Raw genomic sequence first — 27,691 nt, 5'->3', positions numbered from 1 at the left:
CAGAGGTAGGAGGATCACTGTGAGTTTGAGGCCACCCTGAGACTACATAGTAAATTCCAGGTCAGCCTGGGCTACAGTGAGACCCTACCTCAATAAATAAATAAAATAAAATCTTAAAAAGAAAGTCCAAACCAATTGCTTAGAATGCTGGTATTCCAGATCTGATGATGCTGCTCTAATTTGCGTTGGAAAGTCTTTGACATGTAAGAGTGTTTCGTTTTGTTTTTCAAGATAGCTTCTCTAGTCCAGACTGATTTAGAATTCACTTTGTAGCCACAAACTGGTCTTGAACTCATTAGCAATCCTCTGACCTCTCACCTCCCGAGTGCTGGGACTAAAGGTGTGCCTGCTTGACATTTAAAGTTTTTTGATTTTTTTTTTTTCCAGGTAGGATTTTGCTTTAGCCCAGGCTAAACTGAAGTTTTTTGAGACAGGGTCTTGCTATTTAGCCCAGGCTGGCCTGTAACTCACCAGCCTAACCTTGAACTTGTGATCTTCCTCTGTCAGTCTCCCAAGTGCAGAAAGTACAGTTGTGTACCCCTTATGCAAGGCTTGATGTTTGAAATTTTTTTAAAGAAATTTGTTCCTTGAACAAATAGATTTGGTTAACACCCCATTTTTCTTGATTTACATTTTTAGTAGCCACAGCAAACAGGGAAAAAGTTAATTTTCTGTGTTCTACATGCCTGGTTCTGTGCTACTTTATAGAGATATTTTAAATCCTCTGAAGACAGAATATAATGTTGATTATCATCAAAATAGATTAGACGGGACTGGAGAGATTGCTCAGTGGTTAAAGATGCTTGCTTGCAAAGTCTTGTTGGCCCAGGTTCAATTTCCCAGTACTCACATAAAGCTGGACACAAAAAGTGGTACATATGTTTGGCAGCAAGAGTCTTTGCCATGTCCATACACACACACATGCAAATAAATATTTTTTAAACTTTGTTTGTTTTGTTTTTCAAGATAAGGTCTCACTCTAGCCCAGACTGACGTGAAATTCACTATGTAGTCTCAGGGTGGCTTCAAACTCACAGCGATCCTCCTATCTCTGCCTCCCGAGTACTGGGATTAAATGTGTGTGCCACCATGCCTGGTGCAAATATTTTTATAATGGCCTAAATGATTCTTCAGCCTGGTGGTTTTCTGTTTGGTTCTACATAACAAATTGGTTCTAATCATTAGAAATATGTATATTCACTGTATTCCTTGTTCATTTTTAAAGTATGCATCATAAATCAAGCCATTAAATCAGTCTTTAAATCTTACTGAAAGTGTCCTTGGCCAAGTTCAAATTTCAGAGAATAAAGTGAGGTGGAGATTGGAAAGGATTCACTCAGAGAATACCAACCCTAAAATTAACACTTACAGGTTCTGATAATTCATCATCTGTTATCCTTAATGGTAGGTTTTAATGGTCCTCAGAGGAAAGAAGAGATTCTGAAGAGATACTTGAGCCCTTCCATGTGACTGTCAGACTACTGAAATGGTAGAACCTCCCCGCCCGTCCCCCCATTGAACTTTCCCCAGGCATCTCAAGATGGGAAAAGAAGGAGGCTGAAGCTTGTTGTTTCCCCTAGGAAGAACATGCCTTGGAGAAAGATTTGAGGATATTTGCAGGAGAGAGATGGGTTGAGACGATGGGATGGGCAATACCAGGCCTTGATAAGAGTGCTTAGCTGTGCAGACCACCACTTATATGTAAACCCAAGCCTCTTGTCAGGACTCCTAAGATGGACTGGATGGGGCAGAGAGGGGGTCACCGGACGTCTTTATTCTTCCCAGTGTGGACTCATTCAATAAATCTGAGGACAGGTGACTGAACCTGAAGATGGTGGTAGAGCACGTACCTCATGCATGACAGACGCTCTGGGTTCAGCTCATAGTATCACACAAGAAGTGGGGGAGGAGAAGGAAAAAGTAAGCAGCATTTTGTTCCACTCTAGGTTTTCCCAGACTATAGCTGTAGTAGTGGTTTAGTCACTGATTGCATTAAGACTTGTATTTTACAGGCAGACATAGTGGCTCATGCTTGTAACCCCAGCACTCAGGAGGATCTGACCAGCCTGGTCTACTTAGCAAGTTCCAGGCCTACATGGTAAGACCCTAACTCAAAAGACAAAGAAAGGAAGGAAGGAAAGAAAAAGAAATGTGGATTTGGAAGATGGCTAAGTTGTTAGAAGCGTTTTGTTGAGCAAATGGCAAAACCTGAGTTGGGATCTCAGAATTCACATAAAGCCAGATGAGAAAGCTGCATCTGGAATCTGAACAGTCCTGTGGTGAGGTGGGAGGTAGACAGTCCACAGAAGCTCAGGTGAGCGAGACCCTGCCTCAAAGTGGGAAGCAAGGCTGTCCTCTGACCTCCACTCATGTCATGACACATGCATACCTGTACTCACACAACTCTGAAGTTTTTAAAATATACTTTGTCTATAGCAGCTTGGATACATGAACAAATGATCTTAAAGATCTGATAGCGGCTAGATAACTTTGTCCTCTCAAATTCTTATGATTGGGGCTTCTATTTAATGTTCCCTCGCGGAGGGGACCTGACCTGAAAGAATAGTTTTGTTTGTAGTGCTGGATTCAAGTCCAGGGCCTCATGCATACTAGGCCAGTGCTCTACTACTAAGCTGTCGTCCAGACTGAAAATACATTTTGAGGAACAGAACGGGGAAATGCCATACTCTATCGATCTGTTTTTCTGAAATGTCTCTAAGAACTACTTGGCACTTCCTCTCCTAGCCCCAGGTACGGTGTTACGCATCAGTGCCTGTGTGGTGATTGGGAAGGAGTACTTTGGAACGTGCATGGGCTTCAGAGTATGTTATGCTTCTGCTACAAATCCCACACTTGCATCTACATATACTGCCCACACAAGTTCCCAAGCAGAAACTTAGGTTTTGATACAGAGTAATCCCTAGAAAGTGGTAAGACCTTAAATGAATCATTCAGAGACTGGGATTCTGAAACCATCTTGCCCCATGGATTCTCAGCTGCTGGGTTGTAATGCATCATTATTTCACTGTGTCACAGAAGGCTCTATCAGAACATGCCCTTCACTGTGCCTGAGTTCCAGTGAGGGCTTTTGGATTGGGGCTTAGCTTTTGGACAGCAGACAGAGGCGTTTCCCCTCTGTGGGTTAGTGAGTTCACAGCCCCAAACTCCCAAGAAACCACCCACCTCCAACCTCAGCTATTTTCATAGTATGAATCACCTCCCACACATCACCTTTCTATCAAACGTCTAAAAGATCTGGGATGAGGAAGGTGATGAAAGGTGCCATTCAAACCACACAAAATACAATGGAATTTCACCTGGCAGACAGAGGATTTATACATGTAGCCCACCCCCCCCCGTGCCGCCCCCAGCATACCTCACTCTCATGCAGTTTAAGTCAATTTATTGATGTCTCAGGAACCTTGCTACCCTCTGAGGATATTTCAGCCATCAAGGTCTTTTAAGAAGCCCATTCCCTACCACTGGTGCCATGCTAGTTCCTGTTTGTCAAAGTCCTTGTGCAGCCTCCTTTTTCTTTAGCTCTTCCACTTTAGCAATGTAGAACCTCATGGCATCCATCCTGGACATCCCTTTGTTCTGGTTCCATGCCACCCACTTGGCTTTGGCTTTCACCTCTGTGGCTGGAGGGACAGGGATGTTGCAGTCACCCTGGGTGGCCTGTTTGTAGTAGCTGTACACCAGCAATTTATCCTGGTCACTCACAGGACCCTTCAGCTGTTTGAGTGCAGCACAGGCCAGTTCAAATTCCACTTGGGTCATTGGGGTACCCCTTTGTCCTTCCTAGATGATACCTGGTGCTACAAGCTGGAGGTGGAGAACTGGAAATATGTAAGGCTGATTATTAGATATTACACGGAAGGGAAAAGGAGAAAATGTGTGGGGTGAACACAAGTCGTGTGTGTGTGTGTGTTTTATAAAGTACACATTGCTAAGTTGGGGCCCATTGGTTGGACAAAGCTCCCACAAAGCTTTTTCTAGGAAGAACTCCGCATCAGAGTTTCTAAGGTACCTATGAACCCTGTCCCCTCGCGGGGAAGGCAGGCCAGCTGGAAAAGCACAGCGGGCAGGTCGGGGGCCCAGTGCTAGTTAGTGGGAAGCCCGGGGAGAGTATTCCATATGCGTGCATTGTGTGCGGGAGCTGCCCAGGGTTCCCAGAGAAAGGGGAAGCGGGTCTGGGCAAGGAGAACTCACTTGGTACCTGTGGGCTGGCGAGGGCCGACAGGGGGCGCTGTGGGCTTGGTGGCCTCGACGCCGCGAGCACGTTGGCGAGGAGCGCGCGTGCGCGCGGCGCGGCAGTCGGTGGGCGGCGGCGGACTGCGCGGGAGCGATGCTGAGCCGGGGGCGGGGCCTGTGACTCCGCCCCCCCCGCACCGCCCATTGTGCCGTGGCGCCCGCGACCGCTCGCGGCCTGGCAGTGGGAGGGGCGGCCAAGAGCCGCCGTCAGCTTCGCCGCCATGGATCTAGGTGGGTTCCCCCTTCCCTCCCCGGGCCCGCCCGGACCGCGCCCCGCCACGCACTTGCAGGGACCGGGACGCTGTGCACCTCCGAAGGGCGGGACGCGGCTCGGCGCTGCGCCCGCCGCGCACCGGGCCCAGGAAACCCTTCCGGCTCGGGGACGAGTGGGGATTGGTTTTGGGGTGCGCTTGGAGACCCGGGGTCGGGAGGCCGGACTCCAGCCGCCACCCGGCCGCTCTGTGGCCCGCCTCTGTCATCCTTGGTCCCCTCGTCCATGGGGAAAACCCCGAGCGAGTGTTCAGTTGGGTCGCTTGAGAGCCCACAGGGTTCGTGCACGTGCTTGGGGAAATGCTGGGCTCCGAGGAAGCTCCGGGAATCGCGGGTGCCCGCACTGATCCCCCTTATTGAGCGAATGCCAAGTTCAGGTACAAAGTTCCTGCCGCGCGGAGATGCGGAGAGTGTCTTGCAGAGTTTGGGGGAGTTTCCTTTGCGACCACGTGCCCAACAGTGCGCTTTACCGACTCGCGCACGGCCCTCCAAGCCCTCGGCTTCGGGGACGGGGTGGCCGCACTTCAGGCGGCACTTTTTTGAACGTGAGCGCAACTTAGTTCAGTGACCTCATAGGCGTGGTCTGGTAAAAAGAGGGCGGAGCAGATAGAAACCATTGGCTCCTTGCCAAGCCTCCCCACCCTGCTAGGTGTCCTCTTTTTAAGAGGGTAAAACCGGGAGGATGTTCTGGGCGAGTCCTGGGTGAGGCACCCCAAGATGTGCCAATAATAGTAGGCTGTGGAGAAATGTGGCCCGTGTGCCCAGCCAGTTCTAAAGCGTTGGAATGGTGGTTTCGAGCTCTGCAGTGGTGACGTTTTCTGCCACAACCCAGCTACTTTTTGGTTGTGACATCCTGAATAAAAAGTGCCTAGGCCCCAAGAGTCCCGTGTTTGAAACAGGTGTAATAGTCATCAGGAAGTTAACTTGAAGATGGAAAAGATTTTACAGGTGTAATACAGGACGTGTTGGCATACACTCCCAGCCCTCTGGATGCAAAGGCAGGAGGATCCCATGTCTACACAGTGAATTTCAGGACAGCCAGGAGACATACGGAGCCCCTGTCTCCAAACAAGATTAGATTTCATAGGTGTAGGACCTAAGCGCACTCGGTGGGAGTAAGCAAGCATTAATAAGCATTCAAGGCAGTTGCTCACAAACACCAGCTAACCACACCTGATAATGCCGAGTCTCCCCCCCCCCCCATTATTAGCTACCTCTCGGACTTCTTCAAGCAGCATTTACGTAGTGTCTGAAAGGCAGGTATTTGGGGGTAAACATCTGCTCAACTGAGCTAATCAATGAAATTTATAGTAATGAATGTATTTGGGGGGCTAGCAGAACAGCCTGAGCCAGAAAGAAGGGCCCTAAACTCCCTAAGACGGCCACAGTAACCTTACTCTGGGCGTTTGACTCAGCCATTGGAAGTGGATTGCCTTCAAGTGTCTGCATGGGAGTGCTGTTCCTTGGCCATATCTGTGTGCCAGTAAACAGCCAGTGGGCAGATCTGTTAATCTCCTGCAGGGCCTGTGAAAATAGGGAAGATGGTCTGCTGACTGGGGAAGGGTTATCTCTTGGTAGTGGGAGAAGAGTCAAGGCACTGAACCTTGAGCAGTGTTTGCTGTCTCATTCTAGTTGCCAGGCCAAAGGAAACACATTTGATAAAGACTTATGTCCTGTCATGTGTCTGCACTGGAGGCAAAAAAAAAAAAAAAAAGTGACAAGATCCTGGTCCTGCCAATAGTGGAAAGGTTTGGGGAATGCATTTAGACCAGGTTCTTGATAGCCTGATTATTGTCAAGGTGTCTTATTTAACCCTAACCCCCTTCTGTCCTTGGGATATATTGCCAGGAGATAACACACCAACCCAATTCCAAGAACATCAGTAAAGGATGCCATTTGGACCTCACGTTTATACCAGTGAAGTGTGGAGTGAGAGACTCGAGTGTCCAAGGTCACATCACTTTTGAGTAACAACGAGCATTTAAACCCATGCCTAATTAAATTTTCATACTGCCTTCCTTCCTAAGTCTGTGTCTGTTCATGACTCACTGAAGGAGTGACTTTTTGTTTGTTTTGTTTTTTTGAGGTAGGGTCTCACTGTAGCTCAGGCTGACCTGGAATTCACTATGTAGACTCAGGGTGACCTTGAATTAACAGCAGTTCTCCTACCTCTGCCTCCCAGTGCTGGGATTAAAGGCATGCACCATCACGCCCAGCAGGAGTGACTTTTATTTTTATTTATTTATTTTTTTTTTAAAATTCATTTATTTGAGAGTGACAGACAGAGAGAAAGACAGATAGAGGGAGAGAGAGAGAATGGGCGCGCCAGGGCTTCCAGCCACTGCAAATGAACTCCAGACGCGTGCGCCCCCTCATGCATCTGGCTAACGTGGGACCTGGGGAACCGAGCCTCGAACCGGGGTCCTAGGCTTCACAGGCAGGCGCTTCACCGCTAAGCCATCTCTCCAGCCCAGGAGTGACTTTTATGTAGCATAGTATTATATCTACTCCCTGGTTTCTTCTATAGAATCAGGACCTTCAGTAACTTGTCTTTGACTGCACAAACACTGTAAGGGCAACTTTTCCTGAAATATAAAAGAATGTTGAAAAGTACTGGCAAAGGCGTATTTGAAAGGAAGATAAAAATAAATAGATAAAAATAAAAAGAGGGAAGGCAGAGCTGGGGGAACATAGCTGAGTGGTGGCATGCTTGCCTTGCATGTGAAAGGCCATGGGTTCAATCTCCAGTAATATGCAATGGGAAGACACAGGTGTGTCTGACTGTTCTGTGCCTATGGCCCTGGGGCTGGGCCCACCTTTCTCTGTCAGCACTGAGCTTAGTTGTCCTCTGATCCATACTTGGTGACCCTGTAGTTTGGGACTGTCCTTGTGTTGTCTCAAACTCTTCTCCAAACCCTCTGTCCACAGCTGGCAGGTCCCGCTGCAACAGTCCAGCTTTTCCTTCTTGTGCTCTTCTTGAGCGATCTCAGTCCCTTCCTTAGTTCGGGTGAGTCCACCACCCACATGCCAGGCCCTTCCTACTAAGCTCCAACCCTCATTGCTGGAAGATACCTTTGAATGTTATGTCTCAGAATCCAAGTAACCAAAAACTCAATTTGCCTTCCCTTAAGCCAACAGATGGAACCCATTGTCCTCCTGAGTCCCAGACTAGAAATCTTGGAAGCCATCTTTTTGTTCCTCAGCCAAGTCCTGCTGATTCCAGCTCTGCAGGGACTCCTGCCACCCTTCTCCCCCTTCACTGATACCATTCAAAACCCATGTCCTCTCTAACCTTGATAATGACTGCCAAGCCAATGCTATCTATGCTTGTAAACTTTTCACTGAACTCTGACTTGGTTTCTCGGTGCAGGACCCTTGAATATCTGTGAAGAAATGACTATTCTGCATGGTGGCTTCTTGCTGGCTGAGCAGCTGTTCCATCCCAACGCACTGGCACAGTTGACAAAATCTGACTGGGAACACGTGGGGCGGCCCATTGTGGAGGCCTTGAGGGAGATCTCCTCTGCCACAGCACATTCCCAGCCATCTGCCTGGAAGAAGAAAGCACTGATCATCATCTGGGCCAAGGTGCTTCAGCCCTACCCTGCTTCCCCTTCCGATACAGAAACTCGATGGCAGGAAGATGTGTTCTTCTCCGTGGGCAATATGATCCCAACCATCAACCACACAGTCCTCTTTGAGCTGCTAAAGTCTCTGGATGCTTCTGGACTCTTCATCCAGCTCCTGATGGCCCTGCCCACCACCGTCTGCCGCTCGGAACTAGAGCGCTTTTTGGAGCACATGACTATTGACACTTCTTCCAAGGATGTGGCCTTCTTCCTGGACGTCTGGTGGGAAATGATGAAGCACAAGAGCAATGAGCAGGACCCTCTGCTCTCTCACTTCAGCACAATGGCCCATAAGTACTTGCCCTCCACAGACGAGTTCTCCCATCCTCCAAAGAGGTTCAAGTCAGACCCAGACATATGTCCGACCATGCCTCTGTTGGCCATGCTGCTTAACGCACTGAAGCAAATCCAGAAGAGGATCCTGTGCCTGGGCCTGAAGAGCTGTGCGCTAGCTAACTTGGCCGACATGCTGACCGTGTTTGCGCTGATGGAGGATGACCCCCAGGAAGTGTCTGCCACCATGTATCTAGACAAACTAGCCACAGTGATCTCTGTGTGGAATTCTGACACCCAGAACCCGTACCACCAACAGGCACTGACAGAGAAGGTAAAGGAGGCAGAACGGGATGTCAGCCTCACCTCGCTGGCCAAGCTCCCCAGTGAGACCGTTCTCATGGGGTTTGAGCTCATGCTCAGTCTGCTGCGGGAGTGGGGCGCAGAGCTGCAGGCCATGCTCAACAGTAGCCAGGGGACAAATTATGACAGCTACCGGCTATGTGACAGTCTGACTTCCTTCAGCCAGAACTTGAAGCTCTACTTGGACACCACTACCATGTCCAAGGAGGAGAGGCAGATGGTCTCTGAGCTGGTTGAGTGTGTCACAGACTTCCTGAAGAAAACCAGCAAGGTGCTGAACAACAAGGGCATGGAAGACATCACTGCCTCCATTGCCATGGCCATCATCGAGCAGAAGATGGACCGGCACATGGAAATGTGCTACATTTTTGCTTCTGAGAAGAAGTGGGCCTTCTCAGATGAGTGGGTGGCCTGCTTGGTTAATAACAGGACTCTCTTCCAAGAACCAAACTTGGTTTTGAGGCTACTGGAGACGGTGGTGGAAGTCATTGCGATGGATAGAGTTGTTCCCCAATCTCAGATCAAGCAGGTGATCAGTGTGACTCTGGAATGCTATGCAGACCTCTCCCTGCCAGACAAAAACAAAGTCCTCTCTGGAATCCTGCACTGCTGGGGGCGAAAGGGTCTCTCAAACAAGCTGTCGGCTTACTTGGAGGGTTTTCAGGAAGACCTCAACATGACATTTAACCAGCTCTCACAGAGCGCCTCAGAACAGGGCCTGGCTAAAGCTGTTGCCGCGGTGGCCCGCCTGATGATCATGCACCCAGAAGTCACCGTAAAGAAGATGTGCACAATGGCTGTCATCAGTCTGGGTACCCACCGGTTCCTGGCTCAGATTCTTACAGCCTTTCCTGCTCTAAGGTTTACAGAGGAAGAGCAAAGGTCAAACTCGTCCACCACTTTCTTGGTGTCTTGCCTCAAAGAAACCATTTGGCCCAGGTTCTCTACACCCAAAGAAGAGAAGCAGTTTCTAGAGCTCCTGAGCTGCCTGATGAACCCTGTGAAGCCCCAGGGGATTCCAGTCGCTGCTCTCCTGGAGCCAGATGAGGTGCTGAAGGAGTTTGTCCTGCCATTCTTAGTGCTGGACGTGGAGGTGGTGGGCCTGAGTCTGAAGCTCTTCGTGCAGACCCTGGAGGCCAGTGCGGGCCTCGAGGACTGCTGGCTGCACGCCTGCTCCCCATTCCCCCTGCTCTTCAGCTTGTGTCGGCTCTTGGACAGCTTCAGCAAGTACTGGCAGCTCCCCCCAGAGAAGAGGCACCTCTCCCTGGACAGCAAGGACCTGGTGGTCCACATCCTGGAGCTCCTCTGTGAGATCGTACTGGCCAATGCCGAGACCTTCTCCCCAGACGCCTGGATCAAGTCCTTGTCCTGGCTCCACCGCAAGCTAGAGCAGCTGGACTGGACCGTGGGCCTCAGACTGAAGACCTTCTTCGAGGGCCACTTCAAGTGTGAAGTGCCGGCCACCCTTTTTGAGATCTGTAAGCTTTCGGAGGCTGAGTGGACCTCCCAGGTCCACCCAGGCTATGGGCCCGGCACGGGGCTTCTGGCCTGGATGGAGTGCTGCTTCATCTCCAGCGCCGTCTCTGAGCAGATGCTCACTCTCCTGGTGGTGGACGTGGGCAACCCCGACGAGGTCCGATTGTTCAGCAAGGGCTTCCTGGTGGCCCTGGTACAAGTCATGCCTTGGTGCAGCCCCCGGGAGTGGCAGTCCCTGCAGCAGCTGACCAGAAGGCTGTTGGAGAGACAACTCCTACACGTCCCTTACAGTCTGGAGTACATTCAGTTCGTTCCGCTGCTCAACCTGAAGCCCTTCGCCCAGGAGCTCCAACTCTCCGTCCTCTCCCTTCGAGCTTTCCAGTTTCTCTGCAGCCAAAGCTGTCGGAACTGGCTTCCCATGGATGGCTGGAATCACGTGGTCAAGCTCCTCAGCAACAGCATGACCAACATCCTGGACGCGATTAGGTTGATACAGTCGGTGAGCCAGGACCTGACCCAAGAAACTCTGTTTGTCTACACCCAGATGTTCTGTCATGTTCTGCACATCATGGCCATGCTTCCTCAGGAGGTCTGCGAGCCACTCTATGTGTTGGCCTTGGAAATCCTCACCTGCTATGAAACCCTAAGCAAGACCAGCCCTTCTGTTAGCTCCTTGCTCCAGAAGGTGAATGAACAACGCTTCTTAAAGTCCATTGCTGAGAACATTAGCCCAGAGGAACGGCGCCAAACCCTGTTACAGAAGATCAGCAACTTCTGACCTTTGTAGGGCAGACAGAAGGTTGCATCCATTAGTGATTCTACAAGGACTGAAGCTGAGGACAAATGTGTCACTTGGTTGAGATGTACACGAGATAAAAGTATGACAATAGCAGTGTAAAGAAAATAGTTTCTTAGGTATTTGTAACATACTACTATAATAAAAATCTCTTTTGGGTTTCATCTTGTCTCTAGCCTTTCTCAGCAATTGTTTGGGATTAAATCTGCTCTGAAGTTGGTTTTAGATAGTCTTCAAGAACAAGTCGAACCAGTGGGGCAGATATAGTACTACTTGCCTGTAATTCTAGCACTCAGGAGCTGAGGCAGAGGATGGCAAGTTCAAGGCCAAACTATGCTACACAGTCCCTGTCTCAAATCAGAAATCAAGATAGAAGTTTATAGCTGGAATGCTGCACCCTTGATTTTGGCACACAAGCTCAAAGGTGGAACTACCAAGTAGAAAAAATTATAAGGTATATGTGCATTTTACATTGAGACCCTCTGTCAAGAGTCATTTTAGAGGCTGGAGGGACTGCTTAGCAGTTAGGGCATTTGCCTGCAAAGCCAAAGAACCCAGCTTCAATTCCCCAGGACCCACGCTAGCCAGCTGCACAAGGGGGCACATGTCTGGAGTTTGCAGTGGCTAGAGGCTCTGGCGCACCCGTTCTCTCTCCCTCTTTCTCTGACAAATAAATAAAAATAAAATATTAACATTTTTTAAAAGTCATTTTAGGCCAGGTGACACATGCCTTTAATCTGCTACCTTGGGAGGCCAAGGTAGGAGGGTTGCTATGAGTTTGAGGCCAGCCTGACATTACATAGTGAATTCCAGGTCAGCCTGGACTACAGCAAGACCCTATCTAGAGGGAAAAAAAGTCATTTCAGTCAGACATGATGGTGTATGCCTGTAATCCCAAGTGCTTAGGTGGTTGGTGCAGAAAGATTATGAGTTCAAGACCAGCCTGGCTACACAGCAAAATACTAACTCAAAAGCATTTCAACATGCAATCTTTTCCCAAGGTATCCTGGAAAGAACATATGTGGAAAGAGCACTTTAACCTTGGCTCTGCTGGGTGGGTGGATCCGTATACTGTGGAGACCTGTATGTACCTTTGTGAGTTCTGAACAAGAAACACCAAACAAGGCTGGAGGGATGGCTTAGCAGTTGCCTGCAAAGCCAAAGATTCCAGGTTCAACTCCCCAGGACCCACATTAGCCAGATGCACAAGGGGGCAGACATGTCTGGAGTTCATTTGCAGTGGCTGGAGGCCTCAGCGTGCCCACTCTCTCCCCCCGCCCACCTGCCCTCTCTCTGTCAAATAAAAATTAAAAAAAAAAAAAAAAGTAAGGGGATGCATGAGCTCAAGGGTGCGTGGGCACTGCAGAGAGGACTGCCATACAGTCCTAACTACCCATCCAGCTCATCCCGAGTGGGCCGTGCTAACTCCAGGGCTGGCGAACAGGTATGTCTGGAGGATGGGTGTAATTGCCTGCTGCCTGGGGTGGGGTTGGTCTGGGTTTGATGAACGAGTGGGATAGAGGACCAGGTGCACAGAAGTAGAGATCTCTCTCGAGGTTATTACAGAACTGTCAGAACTGGTTGGGGAAGTATTTTGGAGATGAAAGTAAAGGTCCCATCACCTGCAGATCCACACCCTCGATCAAGGTGGAATACTACTCAGGTGCCCTCCCTCCCCCTCCTCGGTGGCCAACAGCCAGTCTTCTATCCTCCCAAATCCTAACTGGGATTCTCCTAAAGAGAAGGGAAATGCCTGAAGTTACATTTGAACTCTGGGCACTTTTTGTGTACTCTTGGGACCTTGAAGCCACCTATTAGTCAAGTATAAGCGATGCCTGCCTGGAAGTTGTCAATGAGTTGGCTAGTCAGTGAGCAGTCCAGAGATTACCACACGCTGCAGCCAGTCAGGCTGGGTTGCAGGATGATTCTGAAGGAAGTCATCGCCAATGTACTTCACAAATAAGTTGGAAAATTAGTGCAATTTAATCACCATATAGATGCATCAACAGTACACAAAACAGTAAAAAAAAAAAAAAAATACATTTTTTTAAATGGCACCTATTAAAGACTGAAAGTCAAAATTTGAGACATGATTATTCAGTCCTTTAGAAGTTCATGGACAGTGAATTATAAGGCACTTTAAAAATTCTAGTTTTCTACTACCACTTGAAAAGTCATGGTAGTAGGGTCCTCTCCAACCCATTCTAGTTCAGAGATTAGTGTTGGCACCACATCCTATTTACAAACAGGAGAAGGCGTTGATCCACATGAGGACATGATTTGGCCACCCTAGCTGTTTTAACCTTCCGTGGCCAAATGGCAGTACATTCAACATACCAATGAGCCTGGCTCTGGGAGAAGCATTCCATGGTCTGGATGAGACCTCTCATGGCTTAGAGTGCCGAAATCTGTCTCCACTTTGGTACTCAAAGGGCCGTGTCAGTTTGTACTGTGATCCCACAGTAAACAGTTACAGAAGCCATCATTTCGATTGTCTCAGGAGTTTCTTACGAGCATCCTATTTGTGCAGGCACATAAAAATTTGTGCACAAGAGGTCGTGCTAAAAAGGAGGTGGATAATGTTTGGTCGTCACACTAAGCTTGCAAACGTGGTGGCCTCTGTTGGCCTCCTAACCTCAAGTGCTCCAGGTTCCCAGCCCTTCCTTCTGCCTGCTGTCTTTGAGCCCTTCTGACTGGAAGTCAGTAGACATGAGAAATTCATTCTCGAGACACATGACAGGACAAGGCAAGAGCTGCTAATGGTCTATCTAGTAAACAATAAAAATTACATACCCACAATGATTTTCTCAGGCCAATGTTGCAAGACGACATTATTTCAAGAACCAAGTCATCATTTGCCTCTGCTGACCCAGTATTACAGATGTTGCTCTGAGCATTGGAAAGTAAGGTATCCGTGCTTCTGCCTCTTGAGATAGATCCAAGGAAGGATTCTTGACCTTGCATTAAAACTACCTTGCTGCAGTGGTCTCACAGAATCCAAAAGTTGTTACCAAGACACAAGTGCTTTTGCAAAAGGGGCAAGTTAGAAGAGGGAGATAATAGGAATATTAAAAAAATAAAATAAAATAAAACACGCAAATCCTTTTGCTTATCAACACCCAAAAGGCTGAGGTCACCCAGGGCATAATTTGGCTCACAATTTGGAATACTGAGTCTATGTGGCAGCTAGTGTGAGGCGATCCAGTCACCGCCTGGAGTAATTAACTATCTCTCTTGGCTTTGGCAGTGTCAAAGAGCCGGGCTGCCTTCTTACACAGCAGAGAGAACCAGTAGAGCTGGGGAGCGATGAGGAAGGCATTGGCCATGTTGCAAGACAGCGGAATGTTGAACGGCACTTTGAGCAGGCTCAGTCCTTGCTGCTGGCCATACGACCAGTACATGAAGGGGAAGAGGAGGATCCGACAACAGAAGAAGGTGCCCAGCGTGAAGATCCCGTTGATCTTGTACAGAAAGGTGTGCTGCTGTTTCAGCTGCAAGAGAAGAGGAGGAAGATACAAGGTCACCAAAGGGACGGGCACCGGTGCGTGACAAGCAGCTTCATGACTGGTCAAGGCCTAGGCTGTCAACTGCCTTGGCTCCTAAACATGGACCTAGTTTTCTGGCAGATGTGAAAAGATTACTGAGCACCACGGGATTTATGTGCCCATGTAGTCTCACTGTTTGCCCCCAACAGTGATACTGAATTTAACCTAAGCTACCCACCTGGTGGGAGCACAGAAAGAGCAATTAGAAAACCTAAGCAATACAGTGATTTGTATCAAACTTGGGCCAGACTTACAATTTCATCCATCTGGTTTGGATGATGAGCTGACTTAAAAAAATATTATTTGCTGGGCTAGAGAGATGGCTTAGCAGTTAAGTACGTGCCTGTGAATCCTAAGGAACCCGGTTTGAGGCTCAATTCCCCAGGACCCATATTAGCCATATGCACAAGGGGGCGCACGCATCTGGAGTTCGTTTGCAGTGGCTGGAGGCCCTGACGCACCAATTCTCTCTCTCTCTTTGCCTCTTTCTCTCTCTCTCTATCACTTTCAAACAAATAAATAAATAAACAATTTTTTAAAAATATTATTTGCATATGATGGAGAGTGGAGTTATGAAGGGGAAAATGGGAGGTGGAGGATTACCATGTCTTATTATCTACAATTATGGAAGCTATCAATAAAAAAAATTAAAAAATATTATTTGCAAGAGAGAGAGACTGAAAGACAATGGGTGTGCCAGGGCTTCTATAAATGAACTTCAAACACATGCTCTAACTTTGTGCATCTGGCTTTATGTGGGTACTAGGAAATTGAGCCCAAGCCAGCAGGCTTTGCAAGCAGGTGCCTTTAATTGCTGAGCCATCTCCCCAGCCCTGAACTATTTTTTTAAAAAGTATTTTAAAAAATATATTTTATAGCCGGGCATGGTGGTGCACGCCTTTAATCCCAGCACTCAGGAGGCAGAGGTAGGAGGACTGCCATGAGTTCGAGGCCACCCTGAGACTCCATAGTGAATTCCAGGTCAGCCTGGGCTAGAGTGAAACCCTACCTCGAAAAAAAAAACCAAAAACTTAATATATTCTTACGGCTGGAAAGATGGCTCATCTGTTCAAGAAGCTTGCTCACAAAGCCTGATGGCCCCGGTTCAATTCCCCAGAACCCATGTAAAGCCAGATGCACAAAATGGTGCATGTGTCTGGGGTTCATTTGCAGGGACAAGATGCCCTGGTTCACCCATTCTCTCTCTCTGTCAAACAAATAAAATATTTTTTAAATTTTTAAAAATTAAAAAAAAGAAAAAATATTTTTATAATTTGCCTGTGTCTGCGTACACTAGGGTCTCTTGCCATTGCGAATGAAGACCTGTCAGGCTTTACCTGGATAGTTGGGGAACTGAACCTGGGTTGGCAGGCTTTACAAACAAGCACCTTTAACAGCTGAGCCATCTTCCCAGGCCCTGGTGTTGAGATTCATGCAAACTCTAGTCTCTGAAGGAAAAGTGTAGTTTGTCCCCTCCAGCAATATATATAATATATATATATATATATATATATATATATATTTTTTTTTTTTTTTTTTTTTTTTTCCCCCAAGGCAGGGTCTCTCTCTAGCCCAGGCTGACCTGGAATTCACTATGTAGTCTCAGGGTGGCCTTGAACTCATGGTGACCCTTCTACCTCTGCCTCCCGAGTGCTGGGATTAAAGGCATGCACCACCACGCCCAGCACCAGCGCTATTTTTGTCATGCTGTTTCCTTCATACGCACCTGAATCAGAATTCTGCCCAGTGACACAAATGGCGTGCTCAGTTCTGCTGTGAAAATGCAGCCAACAAAGAAGTCCCCAAGTTCTCCCCGGAGCTTCTACAAATCAAAAGAAAAGGGGACTGAGAAACAGAGGTTCTGAAAGAGACATTCATTCTGAAAGAGACATTCTAAGTAAGGCAACTGTAAAAGGGTAACCGTGAGAGAGTATGAAGGAAAGAAAATGCTAATAGGCAAGTGTCCATCCAGTTAATATGCTGCTGCTTGGCTGGCAGTCACGTTGAGTGGCTGGTCCTGAAAGCTCAGAGGCAAATGCAGATAGGCCTGCTGCATCCCACACCAGCTTTCTCTGAATTTGGTGGCCACAGGAAGAAATTCAATAGCCTACTTCTATGCATCTATCTGAAGTCATACCAAAGGTACTGAACCTGTTCAGTTCAAAGTGCTTTAATGACGTATTTTTATTTCACTCACTCATTTATTTATTTGAGAGCAATAGACAGACAGAGAAAGAGGCAGAGAGAGAGAGAGAATGAGCACACAAGGGCCTTCAGCCACTGCAAACGAACTCCAGATGCATGCGCCACCTTGTGCATCTGGCTTACATGGGTCCTGGGGAATTGAGCCTCAAACCAGGGTCTGTAGGCTTCGCAGGCAAGCGCTTAACCACTAAGCCATCTCTTCAGCCCTCAAAGTGCTCTAAAAGCTGGGTCCTGGGCTGCAGAGAGCACTTAGAGGTTAAGGCACTGAACTCCGAAGCCTAAGGTCCCAGGTTCAATTCCTCAATACCTACATAAATGAGATGCACAAGGTAGCGCATGTGTCTGAAGTTCGTTTGTAGCTGTAGGCCCTGGCATACCCATTTTCTCTCTCTCAAGTAAATAAAATATTTTTTTAACTTAAAAAAAAAAGATGGGTTGGGCTGGAGAGATTGCTTAGTGGTTAAGGGACTTGCCTGTGAAGCCCAAGGACTCATGTTCGACTCTCCAAATCCCACGTAAGCCAGTTGCACAAGGCGATGCCAGGTCACACAAGTCTACAAGATGGCACACACATCTGGAGTTCAACTGCAATGGCTGAAGGCCCTGGCATACCAACTCTCTCTCTCTCTCTCTGTCTCTCTCAAAAAATACAAAAAATTGTGGGGGTGGGGAGGGAGGGAATTACCATGGGATATATTTTATAATCATGGAAAATGATAATAAAAATTTTTAATTAAAAAAATACAAAAAATTTTAATTACAAAAAAAAAAAAGCTGGGTCCAGAAAAAATGGAATGTGTGGTCCCCTCTCTCCCCCACCCCAAGAAAACAACTGAGAGCTGGGAGTGGTGGTGTGCATGGCCTTTGTCCCAGCACTGGGGAGGCAGAGGTAGGACTGCTGTGAGTCTGAGGCTAACCTGGGGTTACAGAGTGAGTACCAGGTCATCCTGGCCTAGAGTGAGACCCTACTTCAAAAAAAAAAAAGCAACTGAGCTTGTAGAATACCTGTTCTGTCCTGTCACTCAGTTAGTACCACTGAGATAAGAAAACATCATGCTGGGCATGATGGTGCATGCCTTAATACCAGTGCTTAGGAGACAGAAGCAGGAGGATCATTGTATGTTCAAGGACAGCCTGATCTACATAGTGAGAAGAGATCCCATATCAAAAAATGAAAAGAGGCAGCCGGGTGTGGTGGTGCACACCTTTACTCCCAGCACTCAGAAGGCAGAGGTAGGAGGATCACCACCGTGAGTTCAAGGCCACCCTGAGAATACATAGTGAATTCCAGGTTACCCTGGGCTACAGTGAGACCCTACCTCAAAAAAAAAAAAAAAAAAAAAAAAAAGAGGGCTGGAGAGATGGCTCAGCAGTTAAGGCACTTGTCTGCAAAGCCTAAGGACCCAGGTTCAACTCTCCAGTACCCACATAAGTCAGATATACAAGGTGGCGTATGTGTCTGGAATTCATTTGCAGCAAACATAGGCCCTGGTGTGCCCATTCTCTCTATCTGCCGCTTTCTCTCTCAAAATATTTTTTTTTTTTAAAGAAAAAAGCCAGGTGTGGTGATAGTGCATGCCTTTGCTCCAAGCACTTAAGAACAGAGGTAGAAGTGTGGTGAGTTCGAGGCCAGCCTAAGATTACATAGTGAATTCCAGGTCAGCCTGGGCTAGAGCGAGACCGTTCCTCAAAGAGAAAAAAAGGAAGGAAAGACAACTCTCACATCTTCTGACCCCAGCCTCCCAGTGCTGGTATCAAAGGCATGTGCCACACCACACCCAGCTCTCAGGTGCATTCCTGGAAAAGAAAAAGGAGTGAGGTTTTAATGAAAAGGGGGGAAGGATCCAGAGAGAAATTATGGGGCTGTTTTGAGAGAGTGTGTTTTTATAACATGAGAATATTGCATAAAGTACTCTCTAGCACTGTTACATTCTTTCAAACTATGGACAGAAACTTTGACAAATACTAAGGAATCAGGGCTGAGAGATCACTGGAAAAATGATGTTTCCATAGTGTCTCAAAATAAAAGCTTTTTTTAAAGTATTTTTTTTTAATTTTATTTGCAAGCAGAGAGAAATAGAAAAGAAGACAAGCAGAAAGAATGGGTGCAGGCTAGAGAGATGGCTTAGTGGTTAAGGCACTTTCTTGCAAAGCCAAAGGACCTCTGTTCAATTCCCCAGGAACCACGTAAGCCAGATGCACAAGGGGGCGCATGCATCTGGAGTTTGTTTGCAGTGGCTGGTGGTTCCCCCCCCCTCCCCGCCTTGTTCTCTCTCTCAAATAAATAATAATAATAAATATTTTTAAAAAAAAAAAGAATGGGTGCACCACGGCCTCCAGCCACTGCAAATAGTCTCTACATGTATACACCACTTTGTATATCTGGGTTTATGTGGGTACTTGAACTCAGGCTGTTAGACTCTGAAGACAAGCACTTTAACTGTTGAGCCATCTCTCCAGCCCTCAAAGTAAAAGCTTTAATAAAAATAAATAATGAAAGCTGGGTGTAGTGGCACACACCTTTCATCCCAGCACTTGGAAGGCAGAGGTAGGAGGATTGCCATGAGTTCAAGGCCACCCTGAGACTACATAGTTAATTCCAGGTCAGCCTGGACCAGAGTGAGACCCTACCTCAAAAAACCAATAAATAAATAAAAGCAATAATGAGTGGTGGCACATGCCTTTAATCCCAGCACTGGGGACACAGTAGGACTGTCATGAGTTGGAGGCCAGCTTGGGATTAGAGTGAGTTTCAGGTCAGTTTGAGCTAGGATGAGATCCTACCTTGAGAAAACAAAAATAAATAAATAAATAAAAGTAATAAAAGAATGATGAAGCCAGAAGATAACACAGAACTATAATTCCAGCTCTCGGAAAGGTAAGGCAAAAGGATTACAAGTTCAAGGCCAACCTGGTCAATTTAGTGAGACCTTATCTCAAAAAGGAAAGAGAAGGCTGCTGATATAGTTCAGTGGTAATGCTTGCCTAGAGTGCATACGGCCCTAGTTTAACCTACGGTACCTGTGATGGTTTGATTCAGGTGTCCCCCATAAACTTGGGTGTTCTGAATGCTAGCTCCCAACTGATAGAGATTTGGGAATTAATGCCTCCTGGAAGGAGTGTATTGTTGGGGGTGGGCTTATGGGTGTTCTAGCCAGTTTCTCCTTGCCAGTGTTTGGCACACTCCTGCTCCTGTTGTCCACCTTATGTTGGCCAGGGGGTGATGTCCACACTCTGCTCATGCCATCATTTTCCCCCGCCATCATGGAGCTTCACCTTGAACCTGTAAGCCAAAATAAACCTCTTTTTCCCACAAGCTGCTCTTGGTCAGGTGATTTCTACCAGCAATGCGAACCTTGCTGCAACAGTATCATAAAATAAATAAAAATACTACTGATAATGAAAATGGTGAACATTTCAGATTGGGTGGTTTTCCTCCACTGTTTGCACAGGGGGACTGAATTGCTAAAGCGGGGAGCACAAAGAGAGTGGGTGCACACAGAAGAGAGGAAAGGAAGTTCTCTTGACTCCAAGGAATGGGCAAGGCACCCAATTCAAATGGGAAAAGACAGGTGACCAAGGCTGCTGTCCTACAAAGCCATACCTGTGTAACAGGCACAAGGATCAACAGAATGACCATATGATGTGTGATCATGAGGCGGTTTTCACTCAGGAAGTTTCGAAAAATGATGGTGCGCCTGAGGTTCTGGTCTCTGGTTCGGCACCATTCACAGAGGTACATGGCACAGATGTCATAGATCATGTATGGAATCAAAAACCAGACGTATTCTCGGGACAGCCAGTGCCTAAAAGGAAAGCATAGGAAGGGTGTCATTCACGAGCCAAGCTCTTCTCACTGGCGCCCTGCAGTCCTGACCTCAGTAGCGATTATCACCGCGAGGGCTTTACAGTGAAGATGCTACACTGCCAAGAACAGTGGATCGCTTTCTCTACGGCACAAGGCAGGAGCTCACTGCGTCCCGTGTGTTTCGGTGGCTTGCTGTGACTATATGCCTGATTCAGCTTCTTAGAGATGGTAGATTTCTAGCATTTTGTGACATAAACTGACTTTGATAGAGATAACTTCCCAAATGATTCAACAGCCCCACCAAGAAACTGGTTTGGAAGGTGTTCCAAGTCACAAATCCAACCTTTCCAGTTTTACTCCTCAGTTGCTCAACAGCTGGGAGTTTACGAAGTTAAACTTCTGAATCTACATGCATTCTCTAGCATCCGTGTGTCCCACTCCAGGCAATGTTTGGGAAGCAGCTCTAGCTATGGTCTTTACGATTCCATAGCTAAATTCTAATGTGTTACACTCATTTAGAAAAATATGTCTGGAAATAAGCCTGGAGTTCAAGGACCACACATTACAAGCAATTAAACACCAAGAAAAGATACTGGGACAAAAGCCAGTGATCCCATTAACTTGTCCAATGAGACTGAATCAACATTTGCTGAGTCAAAAAATGAGGATTTATTACTGTCTTGGAATACACTAGGAGGAGTCTCTCTGCAATTAGAACAATGTTCTTCCCATGTGATACAAATACCCTACAGAAACTGCACGTAAAGAAACACCTGCCAGATGCACAAGGGGGCACATGCATCTGGAGTTCGTTTGCAGTGGCTAGAGATCCTGGTGTGCCCATTCTCTCCTCTCTCTGCCTCTTTCTCTCTCTCTCTAAAATAAATAAAAATAAAGTTAAAAGAGAGAGAGAGAGAGAGAGGCAGATAGACTCTCTTTCAAATAAGTAAATAAATAATAAAATTAGGACTAGAGAGATGGCTTAGCAGTTAAGGCACATGCCTGCAAAGCCTAAGGACCCATGTTCGATTCTCCAGATCCCATGTAAGCCAGATGTACATGGTGGTGCATGCATCTGGAGTTTGTTTGCAGTGGCTGAAGGCCTTGGTGTGCCCATTCTCCTCCCCCCCAGGCTCTCTCTGTCTTTAATAGATAAATAAAAATAAATATTTAATGAGCAGGCCCAGGCAAAATGGAGAGGCTTTTGCTCTATGGCTCCCGACATCTCCTACCTTCTTTTATACAAAAGAGGGGGAGGCCCGCTATTCAGCGGTGGGCTGCAATGCCTTTGTTTCTTCATCAGCTACCAACAGCATGGGAGAGTATTCAGCCAAGCGTACGATCCCCTGCTAGTTGAATATTAGGTGAGGAAGTAGAAACTTAACTTGCTATATGGCAGTCTTTGTTTCTGCTAGTTGAGTATTAGGTGAGGAAGTAGAAACTTAACTTTGCTATATGGCAGTCTTTGTTTCTGGTAGTTGAGTATTAGGTGAGGAAGTAGAAACTTAACTTGCTATATGGCAGTTTCTGTTAACATGGCCGAGGTTTGATTCATAGCTCCCAACAACTTTGTGCATCTGGCTTTAGATAGGTACTGAGTAACTGAACCTGGGTCAACAGGCTTTGCAAGCAAGCCCCATTAATCCTTAAACCATGTCCCCAGCCCTTGGCTTTTAATATTTTGTACCCAGTACCAACAATAAGATCTCAATTTGTGACTTGAGGCAGAATTCTCAGAAGATTTATTAGCAAGAGATTTAGATTATAATCACCACCACCAGGATACTGTGACTTAATTTTCTTGAAGATGATAACCTTTGTCTTACTTTCCTGGCAGAGTCTTTGTGAGGATTCAAAACAGCAGAGATAAAAAGCATTATCCAAACATAAATGTTTCAACTGGGAAAACTTCCCAGAGCACTGTGGCTTTTAGGGGTCTGGAACCTGTAAGAATCTAATGAAATCCTTCATCCCACACATTTATAGGCTCATCCTATCTATAGACATTCTACATGAAACATAAAATAAGGCATGTGAGCCAGGTGTGGTGACGCACACCTTTAATCCCAGCACTCAAGAGGCAGAGGAAGGATGGATCACGAGTTCAAGGCCACCCTGAGACTCCATAAGTGAATTCCAGGTCAGCCTGGGCTAGAGACCCTACCTTGAAAAACCAAAAAACTAAAAAATAAAAATAATAAGGCATATGATGGAAAAATACTTGAGTGTACACTGTACGAGTCCTGAAAAGCCTTCTAAAAACATGAGCTCAAGTGGAGGCAGGAGGGTCAGAAATTCAAGGTCAGTCTCAGCTACACAGAGCTTGAGGCCAGCCTGTGCTACAAGAGACCCTCTCTCAAAGCAGCAACACACACCAAAAAGATGATCTAGCCAAGTGTGGTACCTCATGCCTGGAATCCTAGCACTCACAAGGCAGAGGCAGGGCAACTTCAAGTTCAAGGTCAGCCTGGGTGACAGATTTTTTTTGGGGGGGGGTCTCAAAAAATATATAAATAGGGCTGCAGAAATGGCTTAGAGGTTAAAGTGCTTGCCTGTGAAACATAAGGACCCATGTTTGATTCCCCAGGACCCATGTAAGACAGATGCACAAGGTGGCACATGCGTCTGGAGTTCATATGCAGTGGCTAGAGGCTCTGGTGCACCCATTCTTTCTCTACCTCTCTCTCTCTCTCTCTCTCTCTCTCTCTCAAGTGAATAAATATAAAATATTAAATATACAGATATATAAACAAATGGGGAGGGAGAATCTAGGTGCCCTTAGCACATGCATCCTTGTGCACCTGTGCAGAGGTGGAAGACAGAAGTACAAGGTCAATCTTTGCTTTGGCAAACAGAGAATGTGAAGCATAAAGATACATAAAAGGAATCTCAAAATCAAATTCGTGTTTAGCACTGTGCTCAAGCCACTGAAACACACGGGTTCTGAGAGAAAACACAATCATGGTGTTTCAGAACTGTAAGTAAGTTGTATGTGAACAACTTTTCCTGATAAAACAGTGAGCAGCTGGCTCACTGTTCACCCAGTTTAACTCAGACTGGTGCTGTGGGGCCACATTTGTCTTCATTAGTCTTCACAGAGCAGGTTGGTCTCAAGCTCAATCTGACCAACTGTGGGCAGTAAAGGAGCGTGGTACAGATCAGCACAGTGCTCAGTTAAGTAAAAATGGATCTCATGGGCTGCAGAGATGCCTTAGTGGTTAAGGCGTTTGCCTGCAAACCCAAAGGATCCCAGTTTGACTCTCCAGGACCCACATAAGCCAGATGCACAAGGGGGCGCATGCATCTGGAGTTTGCTTGCAGTGGCTGGTGGCCCTGGCGTGCCCATATTCTCTCCCTCTCTCTCTCTCACTCACTCACTCACTCACTCACTCTCTCTCTCTCTCTGCCTCTTTCTCTCAAATAAATAAATGAAAAAAAAATTTTTTAAAAAATGGAACTCTGCTGTACAAATGCTATTGGCTTTTGGTGTATGCAAGCAAGGTCATTTGGTCATCTTAGCATCTACATTTCATCATCATAACTGGGTTTAAAAAGATATTTTTTAAAAAAGGGCAAGAAATGGTGACAGCAAGATCAAGCTGAGGCCACAGTGAAACTGAGCCCTAATCAGTCTCCTTGAATTCCTGTCAACAGGTGAGAAGGACACTGCAGAGTCCACACAAGTAATGAACCAGATGATACCGGAGGGACATGAATGGATAATGAAAATGTGGTACACAAACAACAGAATTTTACTCAGCAGTGACCAAAAAAAAATGAAATCATGAAATTTGCAGGAGAATGGACGGAACTGAAAAACATTGTATCAAGTGAAGTATGAGGTATTCCAGGCTCAAAAAGACAAATACAGCATGTTCTCTCTCATATGTGGTCCTAGCTTACAAAGGTTAAATGTATGTATTTAAGCGGCAATAAGTGTTGGAAGAAGCCAGGAAACTAGAAGGGGAGGGCCATGAGGGAGGGAGAGACTTTGCAGCAGTGGGACAGGCAAAAGAACCCTTAAGATATGAAAGGAAGGGGAAGGAAGAATGAGTGGGGGAAGAGGGATACAGAAGGGAAAGGAGAAGGCAGGGAGAAGGATACGGGGAGGGTATTGCATCTGTACCGAATGTGTACACTTTACTTGTCACTATTTCCTCAGTCTGTATTTACACAGTATTTCCATCCTACTAGATATTCTAAGGAAAAAAGAAACCTCAAAAAAAAATAATAATAATAAAAGCAGGCAGGTGTGGTAGTACACACCTGTAATCCCAGCACTCAGGAAGCAGAGCCATGAAGACAGCCAAAGTCCTGGGCCAGACAGGGCTCCAAGGCCAGCCTTTTCTTAAAAATAAAAGTAAAATACAATGAAAACATTGTTCCTCGTGTCTAAACAAAACAGACCGTTCTGTTCATAATTTACGATCTGTTTTACTGAGGCTGCATTGATGCACACCTGGGACTCTAGTGCACACAGCAAGTCAGTTTCTGAAGGGACCAGAAGCCTCTTCATTGTCTTGAGCAAAACCAAAGGGAAAGCAAGAGCAGCATTTGCAGAGAAAGGGAGGGTGGATTTGTTGCTGTCAATAGGAGGACTTGGCTACGGGCACTGCAAATATCTCTGCTAAAGAATGTTCCAGAGTAAGAACCCAGTGAGATGGTTTAAAGAACCAAAAGCCATACTCCCACGTGTAAATATCTTTCACACTTACAAAGAATTTGTGTCAACAGGCTACACTGTCCTCCAACACTCCACTTTAAATCAGACTCGGGCCTCTTGCTCTCTCACTTTTAACTTCGCTCTCCCTCCAGCTAAGCTGGGATGCTAGAAGCGGCAAGGAGAGATGGACGGCACTAAACGAGGGTGCACAGGCTCTCCCATTAGGCACGTACCTCTCAGCATCACAAAGAATGAAGTCCTATGAGCCAATGAAGTAGGAAAAAAACTTAAAAAAAAAAAAAGTTCATCGGCCCTGGCATTTATACTTCCTCCGGGTGGGACGGGATGTTACCTGTCTGAGACCACGTTGCGGCAGGAGCAGATGATGATGATCCCTGACCCCGTGGCCAGCACAGCCTGCACGGAGGAGACCAGCCTGAGGTGGGGCAGAGAAATCAAAAAAAAGAGGAAAGAAATTTCAGCGCGCTCACTCCAGGACTGCGGACAGCACAAAGCCACCCAGCAATCTGACTTGCCCCGGGAGCAGGAGAGCGCCGGGGCGGCCGCCGCCGCGCCCCGATCGTCGAGCAGGCAGAGGCGCCGGTGGACAGCAGGCTCGGAGAGATGCCCACGCCCGGTCTCCGCGAAGCCCGAGCGAGCGGACGGACCGAGGGAGGGAAGGAGAGAGGAAGGCTCCTCGCTTCCTGCCGCCGTCCCCCCCCCCCCGCCTCCGCCCCCCGCGCTTTCCGCCCGCAGGCCGGCGCCGTGCAGCCGAGGGCGGCGCCCCGGCCCCGGACGGGCGCTCCCGCCTCGCCTCGCCGCGCCGCGCCGGGTACCTGGTGCCGATGATCACGCAGTCGAGGAAGGTCCATTCGGGCCGCAAGCGGCGCAGCGCCCAGACGCTGAACGCGAAGAGCCCCGGGAAGAAGAGCGAGCCCCAGGCCAGCGTCTGCAGCATGGGTGCTCCGGGTCCCGCCGCCTGGATCGGCGTGGCTCCTCCGCTCGGCTCCGCGCGGCGCGGCGACTGGCGCGGCCCGCCCGTCCCTATTTCTAACCTCACCCTCCGCCCCCGCCCGCCCGCCCGCCCGCCCGCCGCGACTCGGGCTCGGCCGGGCGCTGGCCCCCAGCCCGCGGCGCGGCACGGCGCGGCTCTCCCTCCGCGTGACCAGGCGCGCCGGCCGCGATAGGTGCGGGCCCGGGCGGGGCGGGGTCTCGCCGCGGCCGCCACCGCCGCCCCTGCGCCGCCCGCGAGGCTTCCCCGGCTTCCCCGGCCGCTCGTCCGTGCCCACCGAGCTCCGGATCCCCGGACGGGCGGCCGAGTTGCGAGGACCTGCCGCCGGGCCTCGGGACGGGGCGCTGCCGGGTGCCCGCATCTCTCCGCGGCCGGGAAGGGGCGGCCCTCATCACCCAGCGCTCTTGCTGCCCAGTGGGTCTTGGGGAACTGGTCTTCTTGCACGTCAAAGATGGCTTTTCTCGTCGTCCAACAGCTGCAGCTGCTCGGTGGGGAAATCGCCCCCGAAAGCCTTAAATCCTGCCTTCCTCCCTGCGGTGGTCCTTCCAGCCTCCTGACTTTGGGTCCAGATGCTGCTTGGTAACAATTACTCTGCTGTTGTTGACAGGGTGCCCTCCTTTACCAATGCTTGGGCCAGGTGCCCTCAACTTGAATGCATTGGATTATCTCGTTTATTTTACTTAGCATCAGACTTAAGGGACCGTACAGCAATTTCTATGTTGCTGACTTTTGTCTAAGAGGAGAGAACTTTTTCCTAGCTTTGGTCTGGGTGTGGGGAGGTGTTAGGAACACATGCAGTCGCTTTAAGACAGCGTCTCTGCAGAACCCGAGATCACAATCTTTCAATAATCTTTCGGGGGACGAAGGGGTACAGGTAGAGCCACTTATGCCTAGTCTCATTCAAGGGCCCTGCCGAGGATAGCTTGAGCTTCGCCTCTCTTCCACTATTTCCTCAGTTGTGGAATGAATAGGGAGGGGCTGGATTACAAGCTCTTCTAGGCTCTTCCAGCTCAGAATTCTTGATTCTGTGACGTCTATAAAACAGCAGATGGTCTCTGCTGCATGCCAATCAATTAATTTGGCAGTTACTGGTAAGAAATATCTAAGAACACAGCTCTTGCTTGTTTCAATTTGTACTTAATTACACAGTCTGAGAGTGTTTCTTAAATTTAAAAGACAATTTTCTTTTATTATTATGAATTAGACTATGATCTTTGGGGTAGAAGACAATTTTCAACATCTTCCTACCCATTGTTAAGGTGAAAGATTTAGTTTAAAGTAACAGAAAAGCCAAAGACAGTCTGGAGTTTCATCCACTCAGGGCAACATCTCTAATTTCCAAATTCACTGCTAACATACTTGGTGAAAGGAAAAGTGGTACCAAGGTGTCGAGTAAA

At 47.7% G+C, this 27,691-nt stretch overlaps 3 protein-coding genes across 5 annotated transcripts; 1 reads left to right on the top strand and 2 right to left on the bottom strand.

Moving 5' to 3' along the window:
• Nucleotides 1-3,507: 3,507 nt before the first annotated feature.
• LOC101602049 (diazepam-binding inhibitor-like 5) lies at nucleotides 3,508-3,780 on the bottom strand. Its single transcript, XM_004667795.1, has one exon. It carries the CDS (start codon nucleotides 3,778-3,780, stop codon nucleotides 3,508-3,510), a length of 273 nt encoding a protein of 90 aa, XP_004667852.1.
• Nucleotides 3,781-4,405: 625 nt separating this feature from the next.
• Nucleotides 4,406-11,225, top strand: Gemin4 (gem nuclear organelle associated protein 4). The gene is made up of 2 exons (XM_012950995.2): nucleotides 4,406-4,485; nucleotides 7,895-11,225. Exons 1-2 carry the CDS (start codon nucleotides 4,476-4,478, stop codon nucleotides 11,041-11,043), a joined length of 3,159 nt encoding a protein of 1,052 aa, XP_012806449.2. The 5' UTR covers nucleotides 4,406-4,475; the 3' UTR covers nucleotides 11,044-11,225.
• A 1,796-nt stretch (nucleotides 11,226-13,021) lies between these two features.
• On the bottom strand, nucleotides 13,022-26,288 carry Tlcd3a (TLC domain containing 3A). Of its 3 annotated transcripts, XM_045158644.1 has the most exons (5): nucleotides 26,119-26,288; nucleotides 25,635-25,718; nucleotides 20,416-20,617; nucleotides 16,333-16,428; nucleotides 13,022-14,552 (listed from the first exon to the last, which is right to left on the bottom strand). In XM_045158644.1, exons 1-5 carry the CDS (start codon nucleotides 26,238-26,240, stop codon nucleotides 14,283-14,285), a joined length of 774 nt encoding a protein of 257 aa, XP_045014579.1. In that variant the 5' UTR covers nucleotides 26,241-26,288; the 3' UTR covers nucleotides 13,022-14,282. The 3 variants fall into 3 exon arrangements, with proteins under 3 accessions (XP_045014579.1, XP_045014580.1, XP_045014581.1); XM_045158645.1 differs by lacking the exons at nucleotides 25,635-25,718; nucleotides 26,119-26,288 and adding an exon at nucleotides 24,886-24,906; XM_045158646.1 differs by lacking the exons at nucleotides 13,022-14,552; nucleotides 20,416-20,617 and having other exon boundaries at nucleotides 16,371-16,428.
• Between the last annotated feature and the right edge of the window lie 1,403 nt (nucleotides 26,289-27,691).

Source organism: Jaculus jaculus, chromosome 9 (assembly GCF_020740685.1).
Source record: "Jaculus jaculus isolate mJacJac1 chromosome 9, mJacJac1.mat.Y.cur, whole genome shotgun sequence".
Classification (NCBI taxonomy): Eukaryota; Metazoa; Chordata; class Mammalia; order Rodentia; family Dipodidae; genus Jaculus; species Jaculus jaculus.
Note: the sequence above shows the minus strand (reverse complement) of the source record. Positions and strands in the feature narration are given on the sequence as shown.

What these genes read in the sequence shown, in the direction of transcription:
- LOC101602049 (XM_004667795.1), bottom strand. Translation starts at nt 3,780, where the DNA reads ATGACCCAAGTGGAATTTGAACTGGCCTGTGCTGCACTCAAACAGCTG.
- Tlcd3a (XM_045158644.1), bottom strand. Translation starts at nt 26,240, where the DNA reads ATGCTGCAGACGCTGGCCTGGGGCTCGCTCTTCTTCCCGGGGCTCTTC. An exon ending in TGCGTGATCATCGGCACCAG is followed by an intron (nt 25,719 to 26,118) that starts GTACCCGGCGCG and finishes GCCCCACCTCAG; the next exon opens with GCTGGTCTCCTCCGTGCAGG. An exon ending in TCCTTGTGCCTGTTACACAG is followed by an intron (nt 16,429 to 20,415) that starts GTATGGCTTTGT and finishes TTTGATTTGTAG; the next exon opens with AAGCTCCGGGGAGAACTTGG.